This window comes from Ursus maritimus, unplaced genomic scaffold (assembly GCF_017311325.1).
Source record: "Ursus maritimus isolate PB19 unplaced genomic scaffold, ASM1731132v1 scaffold_14, whole genome shotgun sequence".
Classification (NCBI taxonomy): Eukaryota; Metazoa; Chordata; class Mammalia; order Carnivora; family Ursidae; genus Ursus; species Ursus maritimus.
This window is the reverse complement of record NW_024423786.1, coordinates 1,052,224-1,080,046: the sequence shown is the minus strand read 5'-3', so window position 1 is coordinate 1,080,046 and position 27,823 is coordinate 1,052,224. Positions and strand designations below refer to the sequence as shown.

General features: G+C 48.2%; 1 protein-coding gene across 2 annotated transcripts in view; it reads right to left on the bottom strand.

Moving 5' to 3' along the window:
• CHCHD6 (coiled-coil-helix-coiled-coil-helix domain containing 6) overlaps nt 1-27,823 on the bottom strand; it is a 242,514-nt gene that overhangs the window by 16,098 nt on the left and 198,593 nt on the right. The window contains exon 7 of one of the 2 annotated variants that reach the window (XM_040628358.1): nt 24,076-24,650. The exons of the other annotated variant lie outside the window; for it this stretch is intronic. Coding sequence (XP_040484292.1) covers nt 24,647-24,650 — 4 coding nt within the window. The 3' untranslated portion in view covers nt 24,076-24,646. Of the gene's footprint in view, nt 1-24,075; nt 24,651-27,823 lie in introns of those variants that run through there. 2 annotated transcript variants of the gene reach the window in all.

Genomic DNA, 27,823 nt, shown 5'->3' with positions numbered 1-27,823 from the left:
AATCTCAATGAATAACACAGATTAATACAAGGGCATTTAGCGGTGCTCCCTCCGAGTCCTTCCCCTCCACGATCTCCCCAAGCACCTGGCACAGATAATCATGGGCATCTCCTTTGGCCAACCATGGGTATTCTGAGCAGGAGCTCCCAAACACCGGGCCTAATTCCTTGTGAGGGGGACAAGAAGGATGGCAGCCCTACCTCCGGCAGTGACAGCAGAGGGGGCAAAGGGGTCCCCCAAGTGTGTCACCTTTTTCTGTACCTCAAATGTCACCACGGATCAGAAGGGGGCTATTGGCAGTGTGTTCTTCATGCGCCCAGAAAAATCAGTAGTCTTATTCTCTAAAGTCACATCTTGGCTTTGAACCACAGCTGATTTCCTTTGTTGTGATCAGGGTTGGCCCTAGGTTGCTGGAATCCAGTGAGACCTCCGACACAACCTGAGCCAAGGCAAGGAAGCCAACACCAGCAAGGTGGAGGACGCAGTTATATCCTGCAGCCATGCAGCAGTGGGAGGAGGCCTATGCCTCTACGTTTTCCTCACGTCGAGGTGGCTGAAGGACTAGAGCTGTTTTCAAAAAACAAAGGATGGGCGTCTCTTCTTTCAGCCTTTGCTCTTCTTTTGCCCTCCCGGCAGAAGTTGGAGGACGGGGGTGATGAGGGGGAGCTACTGGGCAGTAGTGGCAGCGGTGTGCCACTGGGGCAGTGGGTGGGGGTGGGAAGTGGTGGGTAGCAAGGCCGCCAGAATGGAGGTTGGTAAAACTGAGCATAAATGCTCAAACAGACAGAGGAGGATCTGTACTTCACATCTTACACATAAATAAATCACAGGGGGGTCATATGGAGCAACAATTTAATGACAGGGAATAAAATCACAGAGGTACTAGTCCTAAAAATATAGGTACTGGGGGAGGAAGGCCTTTGTAATGTAAGCTACAAACAGAAAAATGAACAAATATTGGATCCCTATCCCGAAATCAACTTCTGAAGGGCAGAAAATAAACTAAAAATTAAACAGAAGAAGTCACAACAAAAATGAAACAAGATAATTAACACCATTATACAAATATTTTTTTAAAAAGGAATAGTAATGAGAAAATGGGCAAAGGCCATAAGTGAGTGATCCATAGAAGAAGGAATAGAAATGGCCAGTAACATAGAAAAGGGTCTAACCTCACTAATGCCTGAAGACATGAGGAGCTTTAAAAGTGAGATACTTGTTTGGTTTTGGTTTTGCGATCGGCAAAGACGGTTTTTAGAAATACTGTTACAATCCTGTGCTTGCTAAGTCTGGGGAAAAGGTACACCCTCCTCTGGCATCACTAGAGTGAAAATTGGTACAACACCTCCACTGTTCTGCATGCCAGTTCATAAAAGGTAAATACATAAGTACATATAAATTTATAGTTTTATGTGTGTGTGTATCCTTTGACCCAATAATTTCCTCTAGAAGGGTTTAAACGAGTGCACAGAGACAGGAAATGCTGTGTGTCATAGCGTTCATTGTGTTGGGGGAAAGCTGGAAACACCCAAGGATCCATCAGTAAGGGACTGGGGACTTACGTCTGGTATGACACATAGAAGAGGAGTACGGTAACCAAAAGTGAAGATGTAAATCTACACTGAGTGGCACAGAAGTAGCTTCAGGGAATGGTGTGTCTCCCAAGAGCGCATGATCCCATCTATGTACAAGACTGTGTCTCTGTTCTTTAAGTACGAAGTGAGGTCACCAAAGCAGAAGTATGGAGAGATTTAAAGATTGTTGAACTTCCTCTATGTTTTGCTGCATTGATTTTTTTCACAATATTCAGATATCATTTTTCTAATCAGAAAACATAACTATTTTTCATTTTGAAAAACTATAAACATATATGCTCATCTCAATATGTTTCATCACCATCTTTTAAAGATGCTACAGTAAAAAGCGTATCGAACCACGTGCAGGCAGCAAACCTACCCTTAAGGACTAAGCACTGTACCTGTCCGTCTCCTACGGTGTCACCACGTACCCGTACACGTACACACACCCACAAAGTACAGAGGATGAGGATGGATGGGCGTACTTGCACACAGTAGGAACTAAATGTTTCTTGAATTAGAAGGAACGAACAAACGTTGTACTTATCTCTGAAATTCTAAAGTAGAAGTTCCAAATCAATTTACTCAGAGACAGAGTCAATGGGATATGTGTATATTCTGCTGCATTTGTTAAAAGATCAGTCATGTTATTTCAGCTTCCCATCTTGTTCCATCACTGCCCAGGTATGTGAGAGATAAAATTCATGCTTTCTACACTGTCACAAGTCACAGCTGTCACAAGCCAGTGGCTGCATGGCAGGAAGCCATCTCAAAGCATTTTCCTCCCCTTCTCCTGGTGTATGTACATCTCCGCCACCCCTCTACCCCCCACGACGTGCACACATGCACACACAGACCGAGAGATGGGCTGGAACAACAGGCTGAAATGAGCACGAAATCAGGTAGAGATGAATGTAATTTCCTGCACTCAGGTTTAAAAATTATCAGCTGAACAAGGATTGAATGGGAGAGTTGTGGTTTAACAGACTTAATATACTACCTCTAGAGTTATCTTCCTAAAACACACATCTGATCATGTCGTTTCAAAGTTCAGCCACTTCTGATGACTTCCCAAGGCATCCAAATAAAAGCCCAAATCCCTGGCACTCAAAATTCCACTGTTTGGCCCCAGCTGTGTTCCCCAGCCACACCTCCCTGTGAGTGGTAGATTCTGGAGGCAGCTGGTGTGAGCTGCAATCTGACTCTCCTGCTCTATCACCTTGGGCAAGCCCATTCACTTCAAGGACTCTCAATTTTATTGTCTACAGAACAGGGATAATAAATGAGAGAATACATTCAGAGTGCCTCACGGTTTGCCCGGACCACAGGAAGGGTCTGATAAGTACAAGTGCCCTCCCACCTGTCGTCCTCTTCTGTGCACAGAAATATTTACAGGGGCATCAAAGAGCAAGAGGAACAAAAGGAAGAATGAGACAATAGGCAGGGAGAACAGGGAGATCAGAACAGCATCTCCACAACGTGAGCAGGGAGGCGGCGAGTGCCTTGCCCCTGATGCTGTGCACACAGAGCTTGCGGGGAGAACTCCTGTGTGGGGGAGGGGCAGGGACTCACATGTAGTTAGTCTTAAGGGAAGTGGGCCCTCAGGGGCCCGCAGACAAACCAGTGGGGCTGACCTTTTCTTCCATGCCCTGCTGTGGTTACCAAGTGGCATGGCCCCAGGCAGAAGAATTCTCCTGACTAAGCGCTGGGCTGACTTAGGTATGGGGATTTTATCTATTATGAGAGGCATTTCATTTAAAAACCGTATTGGCATGGGTCTTTTAATGTGGCTGATGGCACAAAAAAATTGCAACTTGGAAGTCTGAGCTGGATGTTGGATTCTAACAGAGTCGACAGCAGTAATAAATAAGATGAACTACCATTGATTGAACCCTCATTATGTGCCAGGCCCTCTGTCTACTATTTTCTACACATGCTCTCATGTGATCCAAATGCCAGCTCACTGGGTTGCTCTCGTAGCCCCATTTTACAGCTGGGGAAATATGTGAGGAGACAGACTAAGTTTTGCCGTGTCAGTGCGGGCATGCAGAGGGGCTGGTTTTGGAACTAAGGGGGCTTTGCTTTCAGGCATGCTGCCTGGACTCCGTTCCCTACAGCGCTGGCTGCGAGGAGGGTCATTTTGCTCATCGGCTTCTTCGCCCCCCAGGCCAACAGTCACAAGCTCATGGCCCCTTGCCAATTTCCCTTGATGGAAATGGATTCTGTTGCAGCCTGTACTTTTACAAATCGGGAAAGTGAGGATACAGTGACCCAGATAGAAAAGCTGTTTCTCTGGGTTCTTGGGGTCATGACTTGCTGTTGGCTGTCTCAGGAGCAAGATAATCTGCAGCCTGCCCTCTCTATATAGCCTGGGAATCCCTCATTTTCTCAGTCACATGGCTCTGAGGGAGGACACCCTGAGGATTCCAGACTTAGGGACCCTCAGCTGGCCTGGGCCCTGAGGGTTATTGTAATTCCAGCTACCCCAGCAAGAGACTGAAAGAGCCCCTGCGATACTACCTCCCTACACGACCCCCGCAGCCCCTTTCAAGCTTCTATGCCTCATTTTCTGCCCACAGTTGTCACCGGAGGATGCAAAGCATACAGGGCCACCCAACTTGGTCTGTGACAGAAATGTGATGAGAGACCACTTATTCACAAGACAGCCCATGTACACATTCAGAACCTTTATAGAGGGCCATGGCAAGATGGACCCCACTGCCACATACTGAGCACATGCTCAGAGTGTAATTCAATCTTCACACAAATGCAGACACTGAGCTAAAGCAGATTGAGTGGCTTGCCTGAGGCCACCCAGATCAGACTCCAGAGCCTATGCAGTTCCCGAGACCAGAACTCTAAGGTGCCGTCTTCCCCACCTCCTCCTAGACGAGGCACAGAAGCACACTGGTCCTCAGGGGGCCACCGTGCCTGGCTCCATCTCTCATCCCAACCTGCCGCCACACTGCACTGTCCAGGCTTTTTCGTGGTGCTTAGGAGGTCTGCCTCTCAAATTCTGCAAGCAAGTTGAGTTCTGCGCCAGCTTAGACCCTGCTGTACTTCAGCTAATAAAATGGAGGGCTGTATGGTAAGGGGGAAATCCCAGTGGTCTGGAGCCAAAAGACTTAGATTGGTCCCTAATCAACTAACTGGTTTCTGACCTTGGGAAAGGCACTTAAATTTCATTTATGCGTTTGCAGTGGGGGGAAGAAAAGGGCATTTTGCAAGAACACTGGTTTCACAGTTCTCTACCTACATGATCTGGAGTGAATTCTTTCGTTTTTCTGTCAGGGCAAATTGTAATGGGATGAGACTCATCCTTGCCAGGCCATCTTGCATTTGAGAAGGGGGGCTACATGTGGAAGCATGGGGCACAGGGCCAGTGTGTGGCCAGCTGGATACCTGCAAAGTGGTGGCAGGGACACTAAGAAGGGAGGGAGGCAGACAAGGGGTGTGGGAAGACAGAGACCAACAGTGGCATGTGGCAGAAGTAGGAGGTAGGCCATATATGGGATTTAAAATCTTCCAGTAGCCACATTAAAAAAGTAAACAGAAATGTGAAATTCATTTTAATGTTATTTTACTTAACCAAATATTATCATGTCAACGTGTAAGCAACATGTTAAGATATTTTATGTTCTTTTTTATACTAGGTCATTGAAATCCAATATAAGAGCCATATATGGCTAGCAGTGGCTGTACCTGAACAGTAGAGGACTAACAATTTGGGGGGCCTTATTTTGTGCCAAGCTTTGTCTAGGTTTTCTATAAACATCATCTCATATTCTTCTCCTCCTCCAGCTTGCAAGGGCAGGATCGCCCCCTTCCCCCACACAGATGAGGAAACTGAGATTCAGAGCAGGCGAGCCACTTGTCTCCAGACCCAGGGTTAGGGAGTCACAGGAGGAGGATGCGAACCCAGCTTTGCCTGACTGTTCCCTTGGTGGCGCCAGAGGAGACAGGAGAGGCTGCTGCAGGGTTGTGGGACCACACAGTCCTAGCTGGGTTCCCAGGTGCGGGCAGCTATTTGATTTGGGAGCGTCTTATGTAAACCTCCTTACACAAGTCAAGTATATAAATACCTGTACAGGAATGGCCAAGGCCTTCCATCTCTGTGAATTCCTGGGCCGTGAACCAGCAACTTCCTGCCACATCAGCACCAAGCAAAAGCAGGAGCTCAGCTCTCCCCACCCAACCCAGCATTGTTCTTCCCTTTTTTGAAACGCATGTTGACGCTGGCATTTTACCTCCTAAACAATTCTGTTTAATCCATGTTAGAGATTTGCTATGCTGTATAATCACCTTTTCGTAATTTTCCTTAATTCCTCAAGATGCATTTCTACTTTTGAACAAATAAATGCAGCTTCACTACTCATTTTTCCCGTATGGGAAGTGTCATAAATTTTACATCCATGACTAGCTGCAAGCTTTGTATTATGAACATCCTATTTTTCCCTTTCTATCTTCAAACAGACTTTTGGCCTTTGCTTAAATAGGCATTTAGACTAAGCTGCACATGGTTTTGAGCTGATGTAGCAAGAATCTGTACAGTAACAAAACCCGAATGCAGAGAGCCTTTTGTCACAACTGTTAGCGCCCTGCACTCTCCTAGCACGGCAACCCGGCCAGGCCGCACGCCTGTGCTTCACCTGTGTGCCGCCGTCCCCATCTCTAGGACACTAGGACATGAGTCTGGGACTCGGGGACTAGTCATCCTGTGAGCCTGGGACTCGAGGACTGATCAGAGTGAGCCTAAGACTTAAGACCTAGTCACCAAGGGAGCCTGGGACTTGAGGACTAGTCACCGAGTAAGCTTAGGACTTAAGACCCAGTTATAAGTGAGCCTGGGACTCAAGGACTAGTCGACTAGTCATTGAGTGCACCTGGGATGCAAAGAGTAGTCACTGAGTGAGCCTAGGACTTAAGATCTAAGGTCAGGGAATGAGCCTGGTACTCTAGGACTAGTTGTCAAGTAAACCTAGGACTTAAGAACTAGCCATCTTGTAAACCTGGGATTTAAGAACTAGTCATCCTGTGAGCCTGGAACTCGGGGACTAGTCATCGTGTAAGCCAGGGACTCATGAACTAATCACTGTTCACTGAACTCTGGACCCACAGACTAGTCAGGTTAGGAGCCTAGGACTTAAGGACTGGTCACCGTGTGAGCCCTGTAAGCACAGACTAGTCAGGGTATGAGCCTCGGACTTGAGTACTAGTCACTGTGCAGGTCTGGGATTCAAGGACTAGTCACTGTGAGGCTGGGTTAGGTCAGGTAAGGCTGCATACCCTGGAAGTGTTCCTAGTTCAAGATCACCCAAGTGGCCCTAATGACTACTTGCTGGGGGGAGGAAGGCTCTCAAAAGCCAGGAGACACACAGAAGCAGGAATGCCACACCGAAACAACTGGCCCCTCTATTTCCTGCCAGCACTGCCATCCTGCTTACCAGAAACCAAGACGAAGGGTGAGAGTTTGCTGAAGGCCCTGGCTGAGCGCCCTGCACAACCCCAGGCAGAGCAGGTGACTCGTAGTCATACGTGAATGCCAGAGCTATGAAGCAAGATGTGTGCTCTTTCCAAAACAACCCCCAAATCTGACTAGGGGTGTCTTTGAAACCCAGAACTATGGGTCATAAAAACTGTTTTCTCATCTAGGATTGATGTGACGACTGCTTCAGTCCTTTCACTTAAAAAAATCTGTGTCTAATCCACATTTAGGAATTTCTACCTGTTTGAGGTAGGAGTTAATTTCCTTGACCCAAGGAACTAATGTAGAAGAGAAAGAAGGGGAGAGCAATGTTACAGAGGCTCCCCAGCTCTGACTCCCAGCAGAGCCTGACAGTACGCGTTATGATGGTGACACTGTGCACGGCGCATTGCCAGCACTGTCAGGGCTAATGACCCCAGAGGCGACTGCTATTAGCCAATTCACTAATTAGAGGCCTGTTTGTAGAGCTAATGGGAAGGGTAATCATTTGTTAGCTTAAGTAAAACTCCCGGGCANCTGACAACTGTCATCATGGAAAAGTCTGGGAGGCAATTCATCTATCCCTGTGAAATTCAAAGAAAGAATCTCGAAAGCCAGAGTCATCTTTGACAACACAGAAGTGAACATACCCTCCTTAAGGAATTTGCTGGTAGGAGTTTCCTGCTTTGGCTCCTAATAGATCCTCTTTAGTAGCAAATAAATATGGGTATGTACAGACACAGGCACATTTCCACGTTTGCATTCCAGTGGTCTGATTTCTGTGGGTTCAATCCAATTTCTCTCAGACTCTGAGCCTAGGGAAACAGTCACAGCTAATGCCACTGACAGGAGAATAGCTCTGGAATCCCAACACGGAATGGAGCAATCCGGTGAGGGACTGTGTGAGTGTATGAGTGAGACAGAGTGTGTGTGTTACCACGGATGTGAACGAGCAGGTGTTTGTGTATGAGTATGAGTGAGAGTACGTTAGTGTGTATCTGAGTGTGTGAATGTGTTCACATGTATGTGAGTGCATATACATTAACGACTGAGTGTATGTCAGCATGTTTGTGTGCATGTGTGTACATGCATGAGTGTGTTCGCATGTACATGAGCAAGCATATGAGTGTGCGTTAGCATGTGAGTGTGAGCATGAGTGTTAGTGTGTATGTGAGTGTGACTGTGTTCACATGTACGTGAGCAAGCATGAGTGTGCGTTAGCATGTGAGTGTGAGCATGAGTGTTAGTGTGTATGAGTCTGTGTGACTGAGTGTGTTCACATGTACGTGAGCAAGCATGAGTGTGCGTTAGCATGTGAGTGTGAGCACGAGTGCGTTAGTGTGTATGTGAGTGTGTGTGACCGTATGAGTGTGTTCGCATGTACGTGAGCAAGCATATGAGTGTGTGTTAGCATGTGAGCGTGAGCACGAGTGTGTTAGTGTGTATGTGAGTGTGTGTGACCGTATGAGTGTGTTCGCATGTACGTGAGCAAGCATGAGTGTGCGTTAGCATGTGAGTGTGAGCACGAGTGTGTTAGTGTGTATGTGAGTGTGTGTGACCGTATGAGTGTGTTCGCATGTACGTGAGCAAGCATGAGTGTGCATTAGCATGAGTGTGAGCACGAGTGCATCAGTGTGTATGTGAGTGTGACTGTGTTCGCATGTATGTGAGCAAGCATGAGTGTGCGTTAGCATGTGAGTGTGAGCACGAGTGTGTTAGTGTGTATGTGAGTGTGTGTGACCGTATGAGTGTGTTCGCATGTACATGAGCAAGCATATGTGTTAGCATGTGAGTGTGAGCACGAGTGTGTAAGTGTGTAAGTGTGTGTTCACATGTACGTGAACAAGTGTGTGTGTAGGAAGAGGGAGTATTTGGATTAGTTTTACTTGGCTTGTGTGCTAAAGATCAATAAAAACAGCCAAATTTTCTAAAAGATGTTTTTATTGACTCGTATAACTTTTAAAAAGCATGAATAATGAATAAAGAATATTATTGTTCTGGGGCACTTGGGTGGCACAGCGGTTAAGCGTCTGCCTTCGGCTCAGGGCGTGATCCCGGCGTTATGGGATCGAGCCCCACATCAGGCTCCTCTGCTCTGAGCCTGCTTCTTCCTCTCCCACTCCCCCTGCTTGTGTTCCCTCTCTCGCTGGCTGTCTCTATCTCTGTCAAATAAATAAATAAAATCTTAAAAAAAAAAAGAATACTATTGTTCTTTCTGGGGGTATTTTAGGGACAGACTAAACCAATGCCTAGGATTTAGGGTTTTTTTTGGCTTGCAAATGTGGGACCTGGAAGAATGAACTCTTCTTAATTGTTCTCACCACCAGAAGAAAACTTAATCTGCCACCCAAAGCTTCCTGAACCTCTTTGCCTTGGTCCTGCTGGATGCAGGGTGCACCCCCACAGATATGACAGGAGAATCCAAGAAGTCACAGCCCCTGTAGCAGAAGTACAGAAAGAGGCTGCACCTGGCTGGGGGCAGGGCCTAAATTCTGGAGGAGGCCTTAGAGATTGCAAGTCCCTCGAGGCCCTGCTATAGTGAGAAACTGAGGCCCGGAAGGTGAAGCTACTTCTCAGGGTCATGGGTACATCCACTAGACAGCACAGGTGTGAACCCAGTCTCCTGACTGTGCCCTGGCCTGACATCCTGCTCATTTGGCAGTCACCCAGATGCTGACCCCATCCCACCCAGATGGTGCTCCTTTCAGAGGTGGTGAAAGGTGACTCTTCAAACAGGGGGACCCAGGTCCCCCAGAGGGCAGGAGTCTTGTGACTGTGGTTGCCACAAGTTGGCTGCTGAATTAATGTCCAGATGGGCACCTCATCATGGCCAAAGGGGCGCTGCAGCCTCCCCGCACCTGGTCCGCACGTGCTCACTTGTGGCAACCTGGTGTCACCTGGCCATGGGACACATGGGCCACCTTGCAGCTCCAGCATGGCAGCACAAAGGTCTGTGTCCCCCTGAACAGCCCATGCCAGGCCCACAGGCCTCGGGGTGCTGTGCTCCCTCCCATAGGGCCACTGGTCACTACAGGCTCTCCTGACTCAGGCCTGACCCTGGGGAGGGGCCCAGGCAGGGGGAAGACTCCTGGCTTCAGGAGAAGGGCTGTGGCTTCCCTAGGGCCATTGTTGCGATTTAGAAGCTGGGATGGATTTACTGGAGTTCCCTGGGGGCTTTTCTGGGGAAGCGATTAATTTGTTGGCTAGAGTACATTCACTTTGGCAGTGGGTCTATGTGCAGAGCTCATAACAATCACATAGGAGCTTGTTTAAAATGCAGATTCCATGGCTCCCAGCTTGGGGCATGGCCCTGGACTTGGCGTTCCATGGATTTTGGGGCAAGTGGTCTATGGACACCTCGAACCCTGGATTATGGCAGATCTGCAGAGCACCACACCATCGAGGCTACTGAGGGCTCTGGACAGAAGGGTATGGCGAAGGCCCTGAAGCAGCTCTCTACTCTGGACAACAGCACAGAACATCTTGCCAGAGTCTCTGTTGTCCTATAAACATGTGCCTTAGTGGTCCTGGGTTCTGGGTCACTGCAGGATAACACCAATGCACCCAGGCTGTGGACAGAAAGGCTAGGCCCTGGATCCAGGCCCTGCCACTTCCTTACGCAACAATCTTGGGCAGGTTAGCCAGGCTGGTCCTGTCTCCTCATCATAAAAACAGGGTAACCTTGTCTCCCTGTGCCAGGCAGGTGTCAGAGCTCTGTGAGATGGGTAGAGTCCCGACCTTCCTGTGGTGGTGTCTGTCCTGGCCCCTCCTTCCCAGTACAGAAAACCCTAGGAGCCTATAAGCTGGTATTGACTACATCCTCTTTCTTCTCGTCATCAGCTTGGAGCAGACTGCAGAGAATGGGAGCTCCGAGAGCTCTGGAGGTGGGAATGCGGTGGGGGGCAGTGGGATTAGGACCATAAGTAGAGTGGAGCACATTAGGCATATCTACCTGAAATGTTCTGGGGGACAGACTGAGGGGGGCTTCTGATCAAAGTTCACCTGCTCCTCAAGCGCCTTGAGCCCTGAGCCAGTCATAAGGGCCACTCAGTGATGTGCATGCATCCCTGTGACTAGTCATTCTAAAAGGATCCAAACAAGTAGATCTCCACACATCAGCCTAACTAACTAAGATCAGAGGGAGGCTGACAGCAAGACAGAGGGGATCAGCTCTGAAAAACAGAGTCAAATCAATAAATGGGTCCTGAAGATCTGGGAATGGGCCCAGGATGGAAATGAAAGGCACATCTAGAATACTCACTTCCATATGCAGAACCTCAATTGGACTGGTTTAAGCAAAAAGGGCACTGACTGCCTCTAGTAACTGGGAAATGCCAGGGTGACTTCACGAGGGGCAGAGGGCCTTTCCATGGGAAGGGCGGATAGGAGTCCCAGTCTAGCAGGGGTGAGGCCAGGCAGGGCCTTGGGTGCTGGGCATAGAGCGTGGGAAGCAAATCCTCATGTCTCCCTGTGCCCTACTCCATGGAGACCTGCCCCACACAGCAAGAATGGAGCCTGTCCCCAGGGCTTCCTGATGATCAGGTGGCCCGGTCTGGGCGGAGGAGACGAACCAGGCAGCAGTAGAGGGTACAGGGAAGGGCAGGACCAGATGGGAAGAGGTAAACTATGGGTTGATTTTTGTCTTGCTTCCAAAGGAGACACAGCTGTAGATGACAGAGGGCAAAAGGGGAGGCACAGGAATGGACAGAGGTTTGCTTCTCAGCCCTCACAAAAGCCCTGTGGGTGCTGGATAGTCCCCCCCCCCTTTTACAGAGGAGAGGACTGCGCCCCAGAGAGGGGACTCTTGGCCAAGCTTCAACCAACGAATGAGAGGCATGACCAGGATTTAATTCCGGTTTCTCTGCTTCAAAGCCCATGTCTTTTTCTTATTCCCAGCCACCTCCCAGAAGACAGGACAGATCCTAGCTAAAAAGTACGGAAGGTCTTCGTGGGCGGGAAGGTGACTGGTAAGGACCAAGCTCTTCTCAATGCCTGCACCTGAGAACACCAAGAGAACTTGAGGCCTGGACCACCAGGTTACTGTTGGTGACCTTTACAGAACGCTGGAGAATGAGGAACACTGGGATACTGGAAAGGAATAGTCTTCCATTTCATGGTTTTCAAAAGAATGCATTCCATAAAACATAGGTGAACGCAGATAAGATTCTAGAATGGCCCAGTAAAGAGGCTGGTTTCAGAGCACTTAGAAAATGGAGAGGTGATTAGTAGGAACAGACAAGGCAATCAGAAACACATCATTCCATACTCTCTTCTCTTCCCTGTAACAGGGATCCTGGCTGGGAGACCAGGGCCACACAGTGGCCCACCAGCCCCAGCCTCTACCTGCATCCATCCAGTGGGAAAAGAGGAATAATGCAAGCTGGATGCCCAAGGATGTATGTTAGGAACTGGTTGAATCACTGGACCCACATGGGCAAGGTCAGCTTTGGAGGCGGTCTCTACTGGCATTCTATTTTGAGCCTTGTGCAACTTATTTTCATCAATGACTTAGCCGAAGAGAAGAGCTGGCAAGTTTACAGAAGACAGAGTTAGATGTGAAGTTGAATACGTCAGATGACAGAATCCACATACCCAAGTCATCAATCTATAGGCTGGACTTTTAGTCCAGTCTACCCCAAATGACGTTTACTGGGGATAAATATGAGGTCCAGAACCCAAGTCCAGAGCAATTAGTGACCATGCATGGAGATAAGTTTGTCTGAAGCTTTGTATGAATGGTCAGTGAGGTCCAGTTAACAGGGCAGTGGACAATCAAGCTAATATGGTGCTGCAGCCCAGTGAGAGTGTGCTACAGACAGAGCCCAGTATCTAGACAAGGGAAGTGATGGCTGCACTGCACTCGGGCTGGTCAGCCTGCTCTGGCTCCCAGAGCCTGCTGCTAATAGGGAGCACAGGGGGTGGAAACGGAGACTGGAAGCCAGGCGTGTGTCTCATTGGGTGGTTTTAGGAACTGGGCATTAGTGCTGGAAGGATAAAGCTGTAATGTTTTACAAAGGGATGTAAAAGTTCCCTTTGAATATCTGTAGGGCTGGCATGCAAAGGCACCTTCACTGAGCTCTACAAAGTCCCAAGGACAGAGCTAGGAAGTTCCCAAGACATAGCCCTGAGCTCCATGAGAGAGCACTTCTCTAATAGGGCCATGAAAGATAAAACGGGAAGCTTAATAAAGACGGGCGCTGGCAACTAAGCTCATTTTCACAGAGGCAGTAGAACTCCTGGGGGCAAGCACCCCAGGAAGGATTCATCTATATCTGGGATCAGATTAGATGACCCTGAGGGCCCTGCAGTTTCAGGAATGCCACCAGGCAGAGTGACGCAGAACCTCATCTCATTTGTGTGTGTGGGGGGGGGGCGGGGTGAGGTAAGGGGGTAGGGGCAGTGGCAGTGGGAGTGATGGTTTTGGAACACTTTAGAGAGTTCTTAGGAATCATGGCCCAGTGAGGATACCCTCAACTCACAGAGAGACTGGATGTTACAGAGAAGGCTCGGAATCATGGGTCTCAATCCCCTTGGATCTGACTATACCAGAAACAAAAGCCCTTTCTTGTACAATAAAACCAGCAACCAATGGCCACAGGTCGAACTGGGTGTCTCAGGGTCCACTCCAGCCTGGATCTATAGCCTTGGGATGAGCATGAACCAAGGCCAGCCACATCATGTATGCCATTTCTCTGAAGGTGAACCCTTCAGGGCAGGCCCTCTTGTTGGTCTGCGCAGAGACACACAACTCTGATGGCAGTGGGTGGAGACCTCAGCCATTCACAGCCTGCATCATCCCTGCCATGTGCTTCCTTCCTAAGGCCTGGAGACTGCCAGGATCTTGAAATCCAACCACCTGAGATACCGGCCTCCACTGAACTCTAAGGTCTGTTAAAATGAGTATGCTTTTAGAGTGCCGCAGGGAAATAAATCTTTCTGGAACATCCACCCTGGTCCTGGAAGAATCAGATACCAGGAGACGGTATCCAGCCTCTGCCAGCCTCTGCCACAGCGGGTCCTGCTGGCAGCCTCTGGTGCAGTCAGCAGAGCCCAGAGCCCTTATTGCTTGCAGAAGGAGGGGCAGTGTGGTTGACAGTGATTAGATCTTAGGGGAATTCTTTAGTTCTGCCACATTTCACCACTTGACAAATTCCTGACCCTCTGCCAGGGCTCTTTTCTTGGGAGGAATGAGTGTGCACACCCAAGTGCTGCATGCCCAGAGTGGGTCCAGGGCAGGGCAAGGTGGTGCTGTTGTGCTAAGGCCCATCCTCAAGTTAGACAGAAAGGCCCCGCTTGCGACAAGGCTGCTCCTTCCCAGGCAGAAATGACCATGATGAAACCCAAGCAAAAGCTTTCTCTTAAGAACCAGAACAGGGGAGGCAACAGGACCAAGAAAAATAAATCTAATGACAAGAATGCTAAGCCCTAACCTCTTTACCGATTAAAAAAAAAAGAAGAAAAACCCAAAACACAACGATTCCTCTACTGCAATAACATTTAATCCCCAGAAGTTAATCTAAATGTAACAATCGAAAGAAAACAAAAGTGGCACAAAGGAAAAGAGCCCCAGCAAGGCCTCTGGGGACACGCGCTTTAGTCCCCAGGCGAGTCTGCTAATAGAGCTGGGAATGAAATGCCATTTTTGTCTTTGTAGAGAGGAGGGGATTAACAAACTGTCTTCTCTAACTCCACCTTCCTGAGTCATGGATCTCTGAGCAGTAAGAAAGAACAGGGCAGAGGCTGGCTGCCCCTGGAGGCTGCCCTTGCCCTAGAGCCATGGCTGCCATTCAGAGCCCGCCAAGTGGGGTCTGCCTGGGGAACGGGCTCTAGGAGCTTTGAACACAACGGACCGTCGCTGAGCCCACTGCCCCCATGGTCGTCAGACAGGTTCCCCTGCCCCTCCTTGCTCCGGTATTGGGGCGGCTAAGGAGCCCCTCACCTGTCTACAGCCCTGGGGATGGTACACAAACCCTCCAAGTGCTTATGCTCGTGCTCCTGTCCAGCCATGGTCAGGAGCCTCCCTGCCTTCCCGCTCCTCATCTGTTCCCACTGACACGCAGAGTCTCCCAGGGATCAACCATGCCCATGCCTGGGTATCTGCACAGTCTGTTCTTGTTGCTTGGTGCTGCTCCAGTGTTGGACAGTCCATCCCTGACCCTCTGGCCAGAAGTCCCAGTCCCCTCTATCCCATTATCTCCTTTTATCCTCCTCACGGCACTTAAAATCATCTTATTTCACTGCTGACCGTTTGTCCATCCTGCTGCCCTGAGCGAGGGAACCCTCTCTGCAGGGCCCACGGCTGTGCCCTGCCTGGGCCGTGCCACGCGGGGCCCCTCAGCACGTGTCTGCTGAATGCGTGAGTCATCCCGGCTAGTAGTACTGCGGCGGCTTCCTAAACAGGCTTCCTCCCTCCCACCTCAACACCATTACCGTTTCATCTCCCAGAAGCTGCCAGTTATCTTTCTAAAACACAAATTCGATCATATCAATTCCCTGCTTAAAAGCTTTTTTATGGCTTGCCACTGCCTGTAGGGTGAATTCCAAATTCTTTCGTATGCACAGAAGGCCCTTTACATCTGGACCAGCCCGCCCTTCCAGCCACATCTGAGCTTCATCCGTACCCCCTCAGTATCTGCTTCTCCCCCAACTCCAGTGCCCTACCTTCTTCTAACAGCCCAGAGAGAAAGGAGCCACTCTCAGACTGCTTACACTGACCATTGACAGCAGAGCCTGCCTAGACCCAGCACAAACATGAATCCATCTCTGAAGCCCCACTGTGCTCAGGCAGGATTAACTGCTCCATCTCTTCTGCTCCCAGACTGGCTTTTTCATACACTGCTGTAGCAGTTACCATATGTTACAGTGGGGTTCCACTCACTAAATACAGAGTGAAGGCAGAAGTACTGGACCCGCGGATACAGAGATGAGTGAAACAAGGTTCCTACCCACAAGAAGTTTGTAATCTAGGAGAATATGGTGCTTCCGACACAAAAGTGTCAAACAATGCTCTAAGTTGCACCCCAGGAAGTGTTCCTAGGTTCTATGAGGCACCTCAGAGACACAGCTAACTGATCTGGGATGGGCAGGGGGACACGTTGGGAGACACGTGTGGAGTGGCTGGGTGCTGTCTGCAGAGGTGGCAGGCTGCAGGCCGGTGGCATCTGTGTTCTCGCGGAGGCGAAGAGCACGTCTTGTCTACCATGTACACGCTGTGTCTTGTACCAGCCCCAGTGGAGGCTCCAGATCACCATCACCTAACCCTCTCTTTAAAGAGAAGTGATTATCAAAGTTTTACAACCAGGAAGTTATGGGCAAATACAACTAGGCCCTCCCCGACTCCCTGCTGTGGACGACGTTCCACAGAACCAGAGCAGGAGCTCCAGACTGAGTCACTAGAAGTGGGGACAGTATCCCTGCCCTAAGCAGGGGTCAAGCGCAAACCACTAGGAAACTCTCCAGGGAGAAACCCCGTGGCCGGCTGCCTGCCAGCCAGGGGAGGCCAACAGAACACTGACGCAGAGGAAGTGGCCCTTCTGTTGTTTGTGATCAGATGGGGAAGAGGGCTGGCATATACCACATTCCGGGTATAGAGCAATACTTGGCTTTTCCTTAAACATCTCCAGAGGAAGATAAAGGCTGTACAGCTTCCTTCCCTCCGTTATGTTAAGAGCACTCATTGCAAGTCGGGAAGTCCTTCCCTAGATCTAACTTAAATTTTCAAGCTGCAGTTCAAGGCTCCAGGCCTGTACCAATCAGAGTCTCCTAAGACGAATATAGGTACATCCTCTGGCTAGGCTTCTCCCTCTCTGTCTTTCAGCTTCTCAGCCCTCCCCCCCCCCCGCCCCAGAGGCCTCCCCAGCCTCTCTGCTGCAAGCCTGAGCAGCACAGCAGGAAGTGCCGCTGCCCAGTGCTTGATGGCTTATGTGACACAAAACCACTGGCTAATCTCTAGGTTTCCTTTGCTCAGTAACATTTCAACTTTGTTCCAGATAGAACCTTTGGCTACACCTGCCTGCAAAAGCCACGCTGCCTGCTTCAGGGTTCATCTTCTGTTATCTCCCTGCTAACGCGTGAGATGGCACATCAGCCCAAACCCAGCCAGCAGCACCTGCAGGACTCCAGGGCAGTGGGCTGGGCCCTCACGAAGGCAGTGATGGGGCAGCCTGGAAGGGAAGAATTCCACTTTCCCCCGGACCCCTAGCTTTCCAGGAGCTGGGCTTCTGATGCCAGAGTCTCGATGTCCATTCTGGCTTCATCCAGAGTGGCAGCTCATCGGCGCCTCACGTGTTCACACGTCACATCAGATTTCTTCTGAACAGGAGCCACAGCTAAAGGACATTCAAAACCACAGATCTAGTCCAACAGTCTCCGTCTTTGATGGAGAAGTTCAAAGAAAGGGCAACAGGCGAGTTAGAGGCCAAGCCTTGATCAGAAGACAACATACTGACACACATGTGCACGCACACACACAGACACATATAGCCACACATGTGCACACACATGGACGTGCACTCACACACATGTACACTCACATTCACACATACATGCCCTCCCACACAGTCACACACGTACACGCACACATGTACATGCGTGTGCATGTGCACAAACGCGCAACCAGGAACACAGTTCCAGGGTCAGCTCTCATCTTTGTGTGTGGTCCCTGCCAGCTATCAGCTTGGGATCTGGTTCCCAACTGTACTGGGAACCTCCCTCTCCCTTGGCCCAAATCATCATTGATTCTTCTCTTGCAATGTCTCTATATTCTTATTAATTTTTAATTACACAAGCTGCACATAAGTATCTCTCTCTCTCTATTTTTTTTTTTTTACAAAATTTAAAACATAGCAGATAAGTTACAGTCCCTTCTGACTCTTTTTATATAATACTGAATGCCCTTGAACTGCCCAGGGGTAACCATAGTTTTCTGTTTGGAGTGTATCTTTCCAGACTTTCTTGTCTACATCCACATAAACTGCCCATACCTACAGAACAGAGAGACTGTGTGTGTGTTAAGTGTGCATGCACAAACTACAACCTGATTTGTTCACCCAACAACATCTCCCCAGCATCTTCCTGCGCTAGCACACAAAGCTCCAGCTCATGTTTTACCCTCTGTTTGCTATTCCAGAGTCAGATCTCGCTCACTCACTGCCCTATTCACGGGCAGTGCGGCTGCCTCCAAATCTGCCAGTCTGGAAACGGGGCTCCATGCCCCCTTGCCTGTGGCCGCTTGTGCACACACATGAGGGTCTCTGCAGGGCGTGTCTCCAAAAGGAGAGCTGGGGGTCCTGGTGTGTCCCCTTCCTTTGTGGCTCCAGGTCTAGACAGTTGTTGAGTCGCTCTATGTACCAAGGACTGCACCCTCTTTGGCTACTGCACTTCAATCTCTCTCTCATTAAAATGCGAGCTTCTATATAAGTAATACCTACTGTTTACTGAGTGCTTACTCTATGCTTAACAAATTGCCTCATGATGCCCTTAGAACAACCTTCAGAAGCAAGGGACATGTGTTCTGTCATCTGATGCAGGCCACACATCAGGCAGCATGGCTGGGAATGCACTCATTTGTTTGACCTCAGAGTCCTGCCCTAAGCCACCTTACACTCCCCCCCACCCCACCCCCCACCGCTGGACCTGGGGCCCTGCTGTGCACTGCAGAAGCGTCCACGTAGAAGGTGCTTAGACAGTGAACAATTTGTTTGTGGACCCCACCTCTTAAGTCTACACAACGGGCCTCAGCTCATCCGCCCACCCAACACATGCTCAGTGAGCATCTATCACAGCTAAGTCCTGGACTGGATAGTGCAGATGCAGAGGGAAATAAGATATTGGACTGACCTCTGGGGAAGACAAACAGTCAACAGAAAAGATGCTTAAGTTGGATTGTGAAAAGCGAGCATACTCTGCAAGGAAAAAAGAGGGGACATTCTAGACAGAAAATAGGATCTATAATGGTAACTAGATATATTCTGTATTCTGAAATCAGGAACTAAGCAGAGTCTCAGCCTGGAAAACTCGGTCTTCAGAAGTCACCTGATCCAGGGCTGGCAAATAGGTTTCACCTTGAATGCCAACCCTGATGACAACCCATCCAGGTTCAGGGGGAGATTGCTGGGATCCTCTGGTGATGTCTGCTGGGGGCACACGATGGGGTGCAGGCAAGAAGCCAACCACTTCCTCTCCCCAGTGACACCACTGAGGCTCTTCAAAGGTGGTCCACACTCACTTCCAGAACCAGTCCACCCTAGATCTTTTGTTTGGACTTTCCATCCCCACATGCCACACAAACACTACCTTTCTTGTTGAATTCTCTCTCTACATCATCTCTCTTTTTCTACAGAAGAGGCAGAACTCTGCCCTCACTGCAAAAAACCCTGGGTAGGGGACGCATGCATGCAGGCACCCATGCTGGAATTTACAGCACCAACATGAGGTGGGGGGATGTCTAAGTCAGCTAATCAGCAAGCAGCTAATCCCCTTGTCCTGCAAATTCCTGAGAGGTTAGTATCCTGGTAGAGTAGAAAAGAGCTAGATTCATATGGGCCTGGGTTCAAATCCCACTCTGCCACCAGCCGGCTGTGTGTCCCTAAGTACTTCTGTGGATTATCACATTTCATTGACACACAGGCACCGTCATTTTCCCTGCTTTATTGCCTAGTGAACTAAGCCTGAGAGGTTAGGGGACTTGGTTTCCAGATCTGCAAGGTGGGACAGTAATGGCATCTGCCACCAGAGCTTCCTGTGAAGAGGAAACCCCGGGAGCCACGTAAGTGCCTAGCAGAACAACTGCATGCGGGTTTTTAAAGAAATGTATTAACTGAATTTTGATTCGTTAAATGAATTATTAAATGGGTTTTGATTTGTAACCTCTCACAGAACCACGTACACCAGTTTAAGCCACATATTTTGGTAAATTTCTGAGTAGAAAATGCTCCTTTTACAAAATTATGTAAGATAGGGAAGTGAGAGTGAGACACAGCTTTTGAAATGAGACTAATTTGAACATTATCTGGATCAATTAAGACAGAATGCTATTTTATTTGGGGTTCAAATAAATCACCATTGTTTTAATAGGTAATCAATCTGTCTGTAGCTCAATAAACAGAGCACCTGAGACTATACTCTCAGGTGAGCCCAGCCCCTCCCCCACAGGTTATTTAATAAGCCCTGGCTTCTAGGTGAGGGTGAGAGCTACCATAGCAGCTCAGCCCCCACAAGTTCCAAGTCACTGTGTCCACATTAATCAGACCTCTCCAGATCAAAGTCCCTGCAGCACAATGACTCAGTTTCAGGAAACAGTTAATAACCTTCTTCCTTCAACTCAATTGTTCTAACCTCTTTGAGGGGTGGCTCTTTGTGGGGCCAGGGAGGACTGTACAAGTTTCCTGACAGGGAGAAGTCGCGAAAGGCTCTGAATGAATCCCACGGGAAGAGGACTGAAGGTTGTCATAAAAAATAGATGTGACACAATAAATGCAGGATGTTCCCTGGGGTCTTAATCTCTTCCTTCAGAAAACCTGAACAATCTCGCCTGCCGTGCTGTTGTGAGGTAGAGGGGCGTGCACGTGTGTGCACGTGTGTCTGTGCACGCATACATACTTTGGATATCCACTTCTACCCCAACGACAGAATTCTTCCAAAACAAGAGTCTCCACACTGTGAATACTGGCCTCACCAACGACATTCTTCTTTAGCCTTGAGTTCTTCGTTGAGCCTCTGACAGGCATCTTCTGAGGCCTGGCACATATGGCAGGCTTAGCAGGCCTCAGGAAAGCTTAGCAAGCCCAAGAAAAGTTGGGAGGGCCATCCGTGCCATTGGTGTCTGATGTTGCTAACGAGTATTTGATTGACTTTGCTTTAGTTCTTACTCTCTTTCCTTTACCTGGCACGGCCATTTTCTGCTTGGCAAACTAATCATTCCTCAAAAGCTAAGTTGAGACTTCTGCTCCCAGCTATAGTGGAGTAGCTTGGGGAAGAATTATACTCTCCTCTGAGAAAGAAATTTTAAAATCTGAAATTTAAAAAGGACCAGACAAAATAGGAATTGAGAGCCAAGATTATGAAGGGAAGGGAACTGTAGAGAGGTTAAGTACTCACTTCGGAGCCACTTGTCCACACTGAGTTTTTTGGCAATTCTCGATGCAGGAAGGGAGGCTGAGAGTTGGGCAAACAGCATCAGCTAAAGGATAGAGAAGCCTCAGGGCTTCTGGCAATCTCATAGGAGTATGGAGAGACAATAGTCCTTTGGAGCTCAAGGCTGCCAAGACAGCTAGGCCTTGAGGGACCAGGATTCTGGAGAGAAGGGGACTAAAATACAATGAGCCAACACTCATTGGTTTTCTTCTGTTAAGGCATTTGTCACATTCTTGAGCTATTTAAGGCAAGAGACTAAGGAGCCAAGAAAAAGCCACTGAAAGGCAGAGTGGAATTTACAGAAGTCTCACAGAACTGAGGAAGCAAACATAGGGGTTCGGAGCTCACCAAGAAAGGAGGGGCCCTGGAGCCTTGGAAAGCCAAGCCCTAGAAATAAGGGTAAATCAGAAGTAGCCTGAGCTTTATCAAACCTGCAGCAAGCTTCCAGTCAGCTCAGTCCCTCAGGTGGCCACCAGGGGATAGGGTGGAGCACTCTGGGGGAGAAGATACATTCCAGAGCCTCTGTACAATCTCTGTACAATGCCTGGCATTCAATCAAGAATTACCAGGCACACAAAGAGACTAGACCAAGAGGGAAAAAAAGGCAACAGAAACAGACCCTCAGATGATATCAAAATAACTATAACTAATAGGTTTCAGAAAACAGAAGGCAAAATCAGAATCTCACCAGAGACTGGGAATCAAAGAAACAAACAAACTAACTAACTGAACTTCTAGAATTGACAAAAATGTAATAATTGAAATTCAGAATTCAATAAATAGGTTTAAGAGAGACTTGACACATTAAAAGGATTAGTGAAGTGAATGGTCAATAGAGAAATTGCAGGTGACAGCATGAAGATTAAAAAAAAGTGATGAAAAACAGAAAAAAAGGCACAGAGGCAAATGAGACACAGTAATACATGTAACTGAAATGCCAGAAAGGAGGAAAGACAAAATAGGGCAGAGTTTTATTTGAAGAGATAACAGCTGAGAAATTTCTAAAACAAAAGGACATCAAACCCCAACACATGAACCCCAAGCAGGAAAAAAGAAAGAAAATGGACTCCTAGCCACATGACAGTCAAATTGGTAAAAAACCAAAAACAAAGAAAAGCTAAACATCAGACAGAGGGAAAAAGGTAATTACCAAAAAGGAGTAATAATAATATCAAGAGCTGAGTTCTCCAGGGAAAAACAGATATCAAATCAGAATGTAAAGATACCTTCAAGGAGCTCGAAGGGAGGATTGCTATATTCTTCAAAACTAAAGATGAAACAGATTTCCAGACAATTAAAAATAGAGAATTTATAATCAGCAAAGTTACACTAAAAGAAATACTACGGAAACTCTTCAGTTAAAAGGAAAGTGATCTCAGAAAGAAACTAATGATACGGAAAATCTGAACCTAACTGACAAACACAGAATGCTACGCAATTGGCAGAACAAACATTCTTTTCAAATATACACAGAAGGCTTAGCAAAACTGATTATATACATGGCTATAAAGGTCCCAAAATTTTGGAGGATTTAGAGTATGTCCTTCAACCACAGAATTAAACTGAAAATCAATTATTCAAAAAGTAACTGGAGGGGTGCTGGGCTGACTCAATCAGTAGAGTGTACGACCCTTGATCTTGGGGTCATGAGTTTGAGCCCCAGTTGGGGGTAGAGATTACTAAATAAGTAAAAGTTTTAAAAACATTTTTAAATAAAAAAGTAACTAGAAAATTACCAAATGTTTGGAAATTAAGCAATATATTTTGAAATGACCCATGAGTTGAAGAAAAAAATCAGAATAAAAATTAGAAAAATTTTGAACTGAATTATAATGAAAACACAATATATCAAAACATAAGTGTGTAGCTAAGGCTTTGTTTATAGAGAAGTCTATACCTTAAGAGCATATATTAGGAAAGGAAAGGAAAGGAAAGGAGAGGAGAGGAGAGGAGAGGAGAGGAGAGGAGAGGGGAGGAGAGGAGAGGAGAGGAGAGGGAGGAAAGAAAGGGAAAGGAAGAAAGAAAGGAAAAAGAAAGGGAGAGAGAGAGAGAGAAAGGGAGAAAGAAAAAGAAAGCAAGCTAGCTGAAATTGTACTTCACTAATTTTGGGATACAAGTGAAATCTCTAACATGGTTATAAAGTTCTGTGTGTTCTGGCTTCTGCTGACATCTTAGTCCTGGTCTCTCATCCTTCATCCTTGTCTCTGTCTTCTCATTCATTCCTCTCCAGTCACACTAGCCTTTCAACTCCTCTAATATGCTAAATCACTTCCTGCCCCTGGGCCTTTGCACACGTGGAAACTTCTGTTTGAAGTGGTCTTTCCCCTTCCTTGCTCTGGCCAAAGCCGCCTCATCCTGTAGGAATTCGTTTAAATGTCACTTCCTCAGAAAAGCCTTCCCAAACATCTAAGTCTGCATGAGGGTCCTCAGACACGTGCCTTTTAATTCAAACACTTTCTTTCATGGCTCATTACCATAATCAATCATTGTTTGAGCAATTGCTTTTTATGCAATTAATTTAAAAATATTGTTTGTCATTCTCCAAATGACAAGCTCCTTGCTGACAGGAACTGGAGCTGTCTTGTTTATCATTCTATCACCAGCACCTAGCATGGTGCCTGGCAAAGAGTAGACACTCTATACATGTATGTTAAATGAACAAATGAATACACGGACATCTAGTTAGCCACCTAAGTAACCATCCAGTTTACTCAAAGTTGTTAAAAGATGCTCACTGTCTTGGAAGAGAACTATTACTGCTGTCAGCAGTTGGCATTTATTTCTGTGGCATTTACGATGCAATTTACAATCATTTGCTAATCCAAGAAATCTCCCAATCAAGGATTCCTCCCTCCATCCCCAATGTTTAAGTAAAATAATTTCTAATTCTGCACTGCTTCCTGTTTACTCTGTTTGGGCAAAGGCAATTTTTTTTTTCTTTTTTTAGTAAACTCTATTTATTGAATCTGTGCCACACTATGCCAAGCTGGGTGCTGCGAGAGAGATTCAAATGACTGCCATTATTAATAACGGTCACAACACCACCACCAACTGCTGACACGTGAGGTCTACTTTCTCTGTGTTATCTCACTCAAAGCATTAGAGGGGTATCAGCTCTGTTTTGCACATGAGGGAATCAGAGAGGTGAAGTGACCTGCCCAACATCACAGGACTGACCAGTAAGAGGCAGGGCCAGGTTGGATTCCAGGTCTGCCTGACTCTAGAGCCCAGGCAGGCTCAGCGCCATCCCAATGCCCATCTCACATTCAGAGGGGCCCTCGAGGGACAGCAAAGATGCAAAGAAACATGGCGAAGAGCCGTGGCTCTGAAGCATGTAAGTGAAGCTCGACCCCAGCCTGGAGTGTGGTCATGGGCCAGGTGAGGGCACCCCACCTCTCCAGCTTCGGTTCTTCAGCTGTGAAGTGTGGTCATGGGCCAGGTGAGGGCACCCCACCTCTCCAGCTTCAGTTCTTCAGCTGTGAAATGCCAACAATAGGAAATGAGAGGACACAATGGAAGTGCCTTGCAGAGCACCTCCATTTAGTCATATGCTTAGCATATAGTAGTAATTATCAAGCGATGTTGTAAACCTTTGAAAAAACCTTTCACTTCACTCAGATTAAGAAGACACTCACATGCCATCTCCCCTTTGCCTTCAGAAGACATGAGGATGAGAAAGGATGTGACAGCAAAGTCAAATGCACTAACCCTAGGGACCAGGAGGCAGGAGTCTCCACTCTCAGGATGGTGGGCCACATGGCAGGTGGCAAATGGCATGGTCACTGACAGTAAAGCTGCCTGGCTTTTCCCCAGAGCCTCTTCCCCTTGGCAGGCTATTCCATGATCCAGGTAAAGAGGGAGAGGAGCTACAGATCCAGCATCACTGCCCCACAGATAGTTCCAGGGAATGGGCTCTGGCAAGGGGCCGCACTGTGGTTTTGTCCATTTTTAGGGATCACATTATTGGGGTGGCTATCATCCCACAGCGTCTGGGGTGTGACTGCTTCTCAACCTCTCCTTCTCACTGAGCATTGTTCTGAGCATTTCGCAGCCCTGGATGAACTAGCTGGGCCCTTGTCTGTGAGAGCAGCTGGAACATTCTATTCCTTGAGGGCTACGCAGCTCACAGCATTTGCTCACACCCAGAACCCCCTGTGGGATCCCAACAGGCAGACATAAGACCTTTCCGTCTCTACCTGCTTGCTGAGTTTCCTGTTACTGCTCCAGGACTTGAAATCCCAAGATAACCTGCTCTTCCGCAAAGCTGCTCTGTAGTCCATTCCAGCAGTATGGCCTCCTAGCTTCAGATGCCCCATGCTGCACCCTGGATTTGTACCGAGTCCATCTGTTCCCACTGCCCTTCCTGGCTCCTTGCACCGTTTGCATCAGCAGCTTTATAAGCACTTTGTCACCTCCTAGTCACCCAAACCTCCCTCTGATGATTTCTTTTCGTCATGCCATGTCCAACCCCTAGCCATTCTGCACTGTGACCAGTTTGCATATGGAATCACCCTGATTTACGCCTGGGAGCGAGAGACCCTTGAGGGAGGAAGAGGGAGTTGGCCTGGTCCACAAAGACCACCTTCACACAAAGGACCCGGAGCGCAAGGCCCAGCTCTCCCTTCTTTTATTTTTTATTTTTTTTAAGATTTTATTTATTTATTTGACAGAGAGAGAGACAGCCAGCGAGAGAGGGAACACAAGCAGGGGGAGTGGGAGAGGAAGAAGCAGGCTCCTAGTGGAGAAGCCTGATGTGGGGCTCAATCCCAGAATGCAGGGATCACGCCCTGAGCTGAAGCAGACGCTTAATGACTGTGCCCCCAAGGCGCCCCCCAGGCGCCCCCCAGCTCTCCCTTCCACAGCACCCTCTGCAGACCATCTTGTGACCTCACCCTGAAGCAGGGTGCAATTATAATAGACACACTGCACGTACCTGCCATTCCTTAATGTTCTGGCTCTGAGGCCTCCCTCGCAGGACAGACAGGGGACTGGACACTGGCACTCAGTGCTATGCAACCTCAGCCAGCCATCAGTGTCCCTAAGCACCAATCCTTCTGGGAGTAAAATGGGACCTGCCCTGAGCATGTCAGCATGCAAGAGGTATATGGCTCAGGGCCAGGCACACAGAGCTGCCCTCAGGGAACAGGCTGCTCTGAAAACTACCTCCACAAATGGGGGGGGGGGGAGGCAGCAGCACCCATTCCTTGACTCCCTCAGGAGCCTAATGGCCACTCTGTGGCCCAGCCCACAGCACATCAGGCCTGAAACAAGTCTGCCAGTCTGCCACAGCCACTCCCACTGCCAGGGAGCCAGGGAAGAGCTGAGTGCTCATTTGGCCAATTACAGATGTCCAATGGCTGCCTCATATCCAGGTGAGAGACCAAGGAGCAGATGGTTGTCTATATTATTAGAGAAATCTGAAATTAGGCAGGTGGTGGCAGGTTTCAAGCCATGTGTGGTGATTCTTACAAATATAGGCTAAGTTTACAAAAAATAATAAGCAAATTCTTACTTTATCGTGCCCTCCATTTTTGAAGCTGCCTCATGGAATTGCTGGGAAGACAGTTTATACATCTCGGCATTCTACAAAGAGAAAAACAGAACTGGTTACCAAAGATTGAAATTTCCCTCTGGCTCTCTCATGGGAGCAACCGTGCTAAAAATTGGCAGATCTTAATTTCTTGACCAGCATCAAAGCAGATCAGTGATTGATCCACAGCTCGGGTCTAGCTCCCACCCACCGTGGGCCAACCTTGGCTGCAGAATCCTACAGTAGCAATGGCTGGAGGGACATGTGGATCCTCTGGTTTGGGGGTTGGCAATCCACCACTCATGAGCAAAGCCTGGCCTGCCACCTGATTTTGTAAATAAAGTTTTATTGCAACACAGCCACACTCATGATTTGTTTAATCATTGTCAATGGCTGCTTTTATGCTACAATAGCAGAGGTGAGTAGTTTATACAGAGACTAAAATACTTGCTGTGTTTAAAGAAAAAGCATGCTGAGACTTGATCTGGTCCAACCCCTATTTTATAGGTAGGTGGGCTCTGCTGCCCAGAGGTGAGGCAACTTGCTCAAAGCCACACAGCAAGTAGCTGTGCCAAGACCACAGCCCATGTGTCTGGTTTCCAGCTGGGTGCGTGCTCTGCTGCCTGCCATGACCACCACCTTCCCTGGCAAGGTGGCTCCCTGCCCAGAGCTGCAGCGTGATACCAAAGGCATGCACCTCCATCCCTTCTGAGGTTACCTAGTAAGTGTGCACATACAGACCAGACTGGTGTAGAGGACAGCCTGGCCTTGCTGTAAGACAAAGCTGGGCTGAAGCCCTGGGGCCACCATAGTGTGACTCTGGGTAAGTTACTCCCCTTCTTTATGCCTCAGAGGCCCAGAACCTAGCACTTTCCACTTGTTTCCAGAAGAGACCAATAAAAACACACCTGCTCACCCAAGCTGCCACCACACTCCTGGTGGAGCACTTTGAGGCTCAGAGCGATAGACTGATTTTTTGCAGGAAGCAGTCTCAAGAATGACACCCCAGAGGACAGCCCAAGACAGGCCAACAGCCAGACTTTTCAGGTGAGGGTGACAGGATAGCACAGGTGTCATGTGAAGCCTGCCTACCCTTGCAGACCTGGGCCAGACTCTTTT